General features: G+C 40.2%; 2 protein-coding genes across 2 annotated transcripts; both read right to left on the bottom strand.

Moving 5' to 3' along the window:
- Nucleotides 1-687: 687 nt before the first annotated feature.
- On the bottom strand, nt 688-5,145 carry LOC143214944 (uncharacterized). Its single transcript, XM_076436542.1, has 4 exons — nt 2,544-5,145; nt 1,827-1,958; nt 1,572-1,751; nt 688-1,481 (listed from the first exon to the last, which is right to left on the bottom strand). Exons 1-4 carry the CDS (start codon nt 2,674-2,676, stop codon nt 1,087-1,089), a joined length of 840 nt encoding a protein of 279 aa, XP_076292657.1. The 5' UTR covers nt 2,677-5,145; the 3' UTR covers nt 688-1,086.
- A 141-nt stretch (nt 5,146-5,286) lies between these two features.
- On the bottom strand, nt 5,287-8,556 carry LOC143214946 (uncharacterized). The gene is made up of 3 exons (XM_076436544.1): nt 7,979-8,556; nt 6,860-6,957; nt 5,287-5,686 (listed from the first exon to the last, which is right to left on the bottom strand). Exons 1-3 carry the CDS (start codon nt 8,172-8,174, stop codon nt 5,471-5,473), a joined length of 510 nt encoding a protein of 169 aa, XP_076292659.1. The 5' UTR covers nt 8,175-8,556; the 3' UTR covers nt 5,287-5,470.
- Between the last annotated feature and the right edge of the window lie 25 nt (nt 8,557-8,581).

Raw genomic sequence — 8,581 nt, 5'->3', positions numbered from 1 at the left:
ATTCCGAAACTGCTCGTAATTTTTCTCCTACACGCACAGTTTTTGAGAAACATGACATTGAAAAAGACGTATTTTTCAACTTTAAACAAATATTGCGATGTTATTATAGAAGATATTGAATTGTTCTTTACAGCAAAAGATTCTGCAGACTTTCCCGAATCCAGTGATACCCAATACTAATACATTATGATTGTTTAAACATGTTCAAACTCGGAGCTATTTTAATTCAAGACTTAAACATCTCTTCCTAGAATAATTCCATTCTATATTAATGTTTTTCTTTGTATGGATATAAAATTGATAAAATACCTCGTACAATACCTAAGTGTCTAACAATATTTCGAATAATGGTACAGCAATTTTCAGAGTCGCCATTCGAGCGCTAAGGGTTAATATTTACGCTATTCCGCGAATTCGCTCGGCCTCTCTCTCGAGTTTGCGGTTTCCGAAAATTGCCTTGTCTTTTCACCGGTCAAACTAGATTTTTTGCAGAACGAGTTTCGCTCGGTGCTCGCGGGACCGACGTTAGAGCGATCAGCTCCGAAAACGTGTCACGTGAACCGTCACGCATTCCTTCGGTCTTATCAATTTCATCAAACGCACAGTGCCCGAGAACAAGGAAACCATGCCGCAATTCTTAGGTCGTTCGGAAAGTAATTTTTACGAGAAACTGTTGCGTTTAATGTAACGAAGTCATTAAGGGATGAAACATTTTTATTTTGCATAAAGTACTTTTAACAATCGCATTGTTCTGCCGTGAAGAAAGGATGGGGTTCCCTCGAGAAATAATCCTTTTTCTTCTTTATAACTTGAAGTTTATTGGGTAGGCCACACCAACAGATTATTCACAAGAAATCGCGCTTTACAGGAAGTATACGTCCTTACAAAATAACTGACGACTCGAAAGTGAACCCCACTCAATGAGAGGGTTCCTTATTATATAGATTCTTTACAAGGATTTTTGGTCTACTCTAAAATATGTCATCGGACATGTAACTCTTCCGTTCCTAGTCCAGCCAAACATTTGAGTCAGCTTTGGCCAAAAGGGCGAAGGTGAATTGATAGGTGAATGGTAGAACAGGTCTCTCAAGACCAGTACCACAGGAAAGAGTACCCTTTCAACCGACTCTCATCGGTCCCATTAACTCCAGGAACGAACGAAATGTTCGGTTGATGACCGAATTCATTCGACAGGTACTTCACCTGTGTGTCGACACCATTTTCACTTTGTGCTCGATAGCTGCCATCCTTCGCACCACTTCTGAATCCATCTTCGTGGTGCTCGTGAGACGTGATGCTGTAGTTGAAACGATAGAAAACATCGCCACCTTCCTTTCGAGGGATTTTGCTCGTTGCAGTTGTGCTGTTCCTTGTGGATGCATCTAGGAGGCTTTTTCCTCTTCTCAGGTTCGAAGAGTCCTTCGGGTCTTCTGGGATTTTGTTCCTCTCTTGAAGCTGTGTCTCCTTCGATGGTACTCCACCTGCAAAATCAAAATTATGAAATAGAGACAGGATGAAAATGTTCTCTTTCGATCATTTCAAGAAGTCGAAGATAATGCAACAACATGTACCACGTTTTGCATCTGCAGTCATCTTCTCCAGAAGAGGTCCCAATTTTTTTGGTTTTACGCTGTCGGTCGCGTTTTCTCCTATTTCAGGAATCTTGCATCCCCCGCAGGCCTTTGACACAGCCTCCACCAGCTTCCTCGCAGCTTCCGGCCTGTCCTTGAATATCTCCAGCGCATCCTTCACTTGTGACGTCAACGTTCAAACAGATTAGTGAAAGTTAAGAGAACGTAGGTGAGCGATAAGATTCGTAGACTCACGGGAGGCGATCTTCCTGTTCCTCATTCGGGTGATAATGAAGTTGTCGTCCTTATCAGTAGCATAAGCTGTCTCGTGGTAGACACCGTCCGCCGTTATGAATCCGTACTCCCCTGTGACGAGCCCCTCAGCATCTCGTAAAACAAACAATCCCGAAATTTATCAATCACAGGTTGAGCAAACCTGTCATTAAATCATTAAATTGTTTATCTGCACTATCTACGATCGACATAAAGGAATATTCATCATGAATGGCGAAAAATTTACACACAACGAAAGTTTCTGTGCGTCAACGTCAAGATTATTCGGAATTGAAATCACGAGGGTTCTCAAGGATTGGTCTAACATAAGAAGTTCTATAGCTAAGATAAGTAACAGAAAATTATTTCTTTTAAAATGCAGAACTCGCAATATAATACCAAAATTTATTTTAAAAAAATAATCGAACCTGTGGCGCCGAAATCATTAAATCGTTTATCTGCACTATCTACGATCGACATAAAGGAATATCCATGCTGCCGAATAATGCAAATTACGTCTCGTGAACGAAGAAATAGGACTTTTGAGGCAGATAGCGCCCTAGATCGATCTTTTATCTAGCGTTTTCGGCGAGTGAAAACCCCCGCGTATTATCGAGAAATGAGAAGGCGATTGCCGCACCCTTGCAATCCTGGAAACGAGTCTACCCATCCCTCAACTATCTTTCTATCGTCTCTCACCTTTCTTCTCGAACCGGTGCTGAAAATCGGTGATGTTGAACGAGAACTGATAAGGCCGGTCGTCCACATTCTCATCCCCAATCGCGAAACTTCCCAAAAAAACGCAGCAAAGACACAGAACCTCGCCGATCATCTTGCAGAACGAGTCGACGTGGATGTTCGCAAACGAGAATCACGATACTGAATGAAGAGGACGATTCGATATCTTCGATCGTTGAACGGTGACGCAACGTAAACGATAAAAATATTTTCCCGCTGCGAAGGAGAAGACGCGAGGAAACCGTGGAATCTGCATCGCGGGAAAAAAGATCTGCAGAGCCAGACGAGAGGATTACGGACGCTCGCTTTCACGCGACTTCGAATAATTTAACAGGGACTCGGAACAGTCGTAAATCGCGGATCCTCGCGGTGGGTCAGCCGAGGGCTTGTTCACGGCGTCGTAAAGCCTGGGTCATTTGTTTGAACCTCCTTCGAGGATCGCTCGTCTTAAATGAACCCTACGTCCGCGTACAGGCTGTAAATAATCGACAACGAAACATAACTGCGCCGAAGTTCCCTCGTCATCTTCGAATCCCAAGGTAGACTTCCGAGAAAAATTTACCTTCTTCTTCGTCTCGTCTTCTTTTATTTCTGAGAACGTTCGTTTTTGAACGATTTGAAAGCGTTCCATCGAATGATCATTATCACGATCCTCCAGCGAGATCTGTCTATTGTAACCACTGAGTTATTAGATTTACCGTGTCCTAGAGATTTTTCTCCGGCGACAGAGGCTCGTAATAAATCGAGGGTCACTCCTAAGTCTGAGGTAATCTGACACGGGAATCGATGTTCATAATGTCAGCGTTATTTCTAAGGAATAGATGAATCTCGGTGAAGGGAGGCCGAGTGCCCACGTACGAGAGATAGAACGGACAGAAGTAATAAATGCATCCAATTAATATCGTTAAAGGCTGTGACGTCTCCGTCGCGTAGAAAACTCGAGGATCAGCTTCGTAGAAGAGAAGAAACGATTCTTAATTAATTGCACTTAATCGACTCGTTGCCACGGCCCAATTTGGAAACTCCATACATAATTCAGAGACGACATTGAATCGCACTTGGAACAGAAGAGAAGAGGTGATAAAGTAGCGTTGGCACGATTCCCAGCAGCGACTTAACCCTTATCCGTGCCTCGTGTCAATTTGACACAGTTTTCCCGTAATTAATCGTCCGATGAAATTGATTCTTTTTTTATTTCTACGCTTATATTAACTTGCCGTGTTGCTATAGTATACGTAAAATCTTGTAATCGAATTATAAACCTCTTCCCATAGTCCAATCTTGTTGAAATTTTGTATACACACTTGCTTCCGATTACAATAAAAGTAGAAAATAAAATACATAGAAAAAACTTTGTAGAAACCACGCATATATTAAAATGCACTAAAAAGGAGAAAATAATTTTTTCCCTGGTTAAAATTTTGGGGAAAAATAGTATCAATCATTTAACTGGATTCGGTATTTTATGGAGAACCAGGAAAAATATTATTTTTACAGCTAGAAAAGCAGTAAAAATCAATTTTTACTATTTTTGTTCGCAATTCTTATAGCCTTTACAGAGAAATTGAAGTCGTTTGGTCCATTCATAAAAAAGTTATTCTGATTTAAAGTGTGTTGAATCAGTTATGCTCCTTACTGTATAAGCGTGGTTTACAAAAAATTTTGTATACATTTTATTCGAATCAGGAAGAATTAATCTACTATCACAATTTTTGGTTATGATGGGAGATTAGATTTGTAACATTGAAAATGAAGCGTCCGAGATTTCGCGGGGTCAGAAATCCCGTTTCGTGATTTTCTCGTGTTCAAGGATGATCAATTTCTAACAAATGACTGAAGTCACTTTCAAAAACTCACTTTCAAAAGTGTCTATACAATTGAAACAATACAATTATTCTTAAAGTCAACTTTCTTACAAAACGTAAGAAGCACAAACAGCATTTCCACGCGCACAGAGTCTCCCTATTTAATAAAAGACAATAGGCAGTCACTATTATTCATTCATAGATGAATATTCATGCGTTTACCCTAATTGGAAAGCCAGCGGTTGATCGATTTCTGTAAAAGCGGAATGCTTGCACGTTGGTGGCGATCTAAGGCATACAAAGATTAGGCTCGATTCGGCAGGTACGCGGCGTGCATCGTGCATTTTGTAGTTTAGAAAACGGTACAGCGTGACGACTCGAGGGGAGAGCTGTCGATACAGGATCGATGGCGGTCGGCATACTAACTCGATCAACAATGTATGTAAGTACAATCGGTAGGTGGGTTTCTGGCACGTATACGCATCGCGAATATCGAGGTCTCGGACATCAGAGCGTCGCGTCGTGGGCGGACGTTTGTCACGTGTGTCTAAGCGTCTAACGATCCAGACGCGGCAGTATCGATCGCGCTCTCGGTTCGATCGTTTCCTCGAAAAACTACATTTTTTCGTTTTCGATCGCGTAATTTGCGAGAAAACGCGCGCGATTTTTTCTGCGGCAGGCTAGCCTAATGAAATCGACGCGGGGATCGTAGAAATTTCGATTTCGACGTTGAATTAAACGGCCGAGAAAAGGGAAACCGGTACGAACGTGGAGCCGATCGCCGCTGAATCTGGACCGAAATGCCGTTACACGGGAGCCTAAGTGGGTCACGAAATATCTACGTCTCGCGTTCCGTTCCGGGAGACGTATCATTTCGTCGATGATTACGTGGAGCATCGTAACACTGTTGATCAACCGTATATTTCCGTGCCACAGCTACAAATCGTACAAAGATTCGTCGTCGATCGTCCGGTGTCGCAGCCACTGTTCCTCCCCCGGCGAATTAAACAACAAACTTTGTAACTTATGGATAATGTACACGATATCAGTTCGTTGAACGCTTGTTTCCGGGATCGACGTTCTTCATCTTCCCAGTAAACCCTCGTCGTCGTCTTCCGGCTGATGATAACTGTGATAATAGTGCTCGTGGTATTCAGGTTTATGGACCACGACCACCTCCGACGTTTGCGACTTCTTCAACATGTTGTAGAGGATAATCAGCAGCGCCAGTTTTCCCACGATGAGGCTGCGCAACAGGCTGAACTTTATCGAGGCGAGAGTGGCCGGCAGCATCATTATCTGGAAGTTGACGAATTAGCTAGTTTTGCTAATCGATCTTTTAATTTCATACATATTGTTTTACTAATTACTATTATAGATATTTATGGCTTGTGAAAGTTTTCAGAAAATGCTGGAATATCGAATTCGACGGAATTTATTATAATTTTTATTTGTTTCAGGTCCACAAAGGCTACTAATTACTGAAAATAAGATTTTCCTTGATTCCACTTTCACAGCAAATTCGTCTACCAAAATTGCATATTGCTTAAACATCCGTCTACTATTTTTTTACCACGTTTATATTAATTTGTCGTGTTGTATGCGTCAAATTTTGTAATCGAATTTTAAACCTCTATCCATAGCCCGATCTTGCTGAAATTTTGTATACACAGTTGCTTTCGATGGCAATAAAATACTTTTTAAAAACCACATTTATATTAAAATGCACTAAAAAGGAGAAAATAATTTTTTTCTGGTTCTCCATAAAATAGCGAATCCAGTTAAATGATCAGTAATATTTTTCCCCAAAATTTTAAGCATTCAGTTCAAAATTTCTTCTGTTTTCAAAATTTAATATAAATTTAAATAAAATCATGACATGTATCGTGTAACATTAAATTTTTCTATCTATTCCAACACTAATTCTATAACAGAAGAAATGTCGAACCAATTGCTTAAAATTTTGGGGAAAAATATGAATCACTTAACTGGATTCCGTATTTTACGGAGAACCAGGGAAAAATTATTTTCTCCTTTTTAGTGAATTTTAATATAAGCGTGGTTGTCAAAAAGTTTTCTCATATATTTTTAATTTTTACAGCAGAGAACAGCTTCCTCTGCTGGCGGAATCAATTACTTCCATATCCCAGTTTCTAGTTAATCCGTTCCACAAATATTTCTTTTACGAAGCACACAGGAATTTAATGAAAATCATAGATTGACTTTCTATTTACGATATCGTGATCGTCACACCGTATAGCGTTCGATGTTAGCGCAACGACTGCATTAACACTAGAATTACCAGACCAATTAAATTGACCCAGATTATATTTCCTACTTCACAAATACCGAAACGACAATTATTCCTCTTGGGAGGATATCTCGAGAATTCACTGTTGCAGTTTTTCTAACGAATTAGGGCCAGTCTGACTGCTGACTGCATCCGGTACTAAATTGAGAATGGCATCGCACCTGCATGAGCAAGGGGGCCATCATCATCGCGGATCCGATCTTGCTTAAAACACCTTTGAACTTCAATCTTCCTTCGCCTCTCTGCTCCGCCTCGTTCTCTGAAAGAAAAGGCTCTAGATCGTCACAGCATCATCTCAATTGTATACAGGGTGATTCTGTTTTACAGCGGATTTTATGCATTTATGACAAAAATGAGTAGGTGTAATTTAAGACAGTGAAAACATTAGACGAATTTAAAAATACTGGTTTATTATTTTCAACTTATTAAACATATTAAGAATGAAAATCAATTTCTGTGTCACTTCAGTTTGTTGTAATTCACGTAGAAAACTTTTATTTTGCATAAAGATCCGCTGTCTAATAATGATTAAGAATGAAAATCAATTTCTATGTCACTCCAGTTTGTCGCAATTCACATAGAGAACTTTTATTTTGCATAAAGATCCGCCGTCTAATAATTATATTAATAATAATTTACTATAAGAAGTATTCAATCTCTCGATATGAATTGTAGGAACAATATAAAAATTCGTTAAAATATAATAATAGTTATAATATAAAAATATATAATAATTGGGTTAGTACTTTCATACAGACTTGGGCAAAAATTTAATCAACGATTGACGATTAACTTCATCAATCGATTGAATCAATCGGTCGAATTTTCAATGATTTCTTTTTCAATCGATTGAATCAATCGTCGATTATTCAATGATTACCTTTTTTAATCTTACACATTAATCAATCAATCCCGATTAACATTATAATATCGATTAATGCCCAACTCTGCTTTCATACGTAGGATAACAAAAGGGATCGATTGGCGAACAAAAAATCTTTTGATTGCATTAAAGAGTAAAATGCAATCTCACCTGGCGGGTGCATCGGTGCATCCACGTAAAAAATAAGGTCGTAGTAAGTTAGGACGTATTACGAATTTTTCCTCTATCATTTTTTCTATTTCAACTTACAAAAAAATCAGCAACTTGTCCCAGTTCCCAGAATCACCCTGTACGAGTCTTAATATTTCATAATGGAGATGTGTCGTAAACTCTTTAAACGGAACAAGGAATCTCGCACCGGTTGAATAAGAATTGAGAAGCTCAAAACGTGTCTCACCTGTTAACAGACTCGACATTCGAACGACGATAGTGGTCTCGTTGTCCGCGAGGCGGAACCTGATCCCTCGAGATATATCGAATTGCAGGGTCTCGTTCGACTCGGCGAAATCCTTTTGATCCTGATCGGCCACGACAAATTCGTTGACCGCGATTACGAAACAGAGCCACCAGACTATCGTTTCCGGTCCGTTCATAGCTTCGAGTTTCGAAAATCTACGAACTGAGATCGAGATCGATGCACTCGCTGAATCGATCAAAGCCGAGCAGCTTCTGGACCGTTCGCCTTGTTTCCCATCGCACTTAAATCAATTTCCCTCGCCTATCGAGCGCCTAATCTAAATATCAAGGACCGTTACCGACAGGATCACGCGTCACGAGTAATTCCATGTACTTATCGCTTTTTTCTGCCTCACTTCCGGCGACAGTGTAGATCCGCGGCGATCGGAGGGACCATTTGTCCCGGTGTCAACGCTGCCATGCACTTGCAGGATTATCGATTAGGTGTATATTAGTGAAACTATATTAGGAACAGGAAGCTCGTCGGTTGCCGCACTACAGACTACTGACCTTAGAGTATCCGCCGAGCGGAGAGCAGACAATT

Source organism: Lasioglossum baleicum, chromosome 13 (genome assembly GCF_051020765.1).
Source record: "Lasioglossum baleicum chromosome 13, iyLasBale1, whole genome shotgun sequence".
Lineage (NCBI taxonomy): Eukaryota > Metazoa > Arthropoda > Insecta > Hymenoptera > Halictidae > Lasioglossum > Lasioglossum baleicum.
The sequence above is the reverse complement of the archived record's forward strand: the minus strand, read 5'-3'. Positions and strand labels throughout refer to the sequence as shown.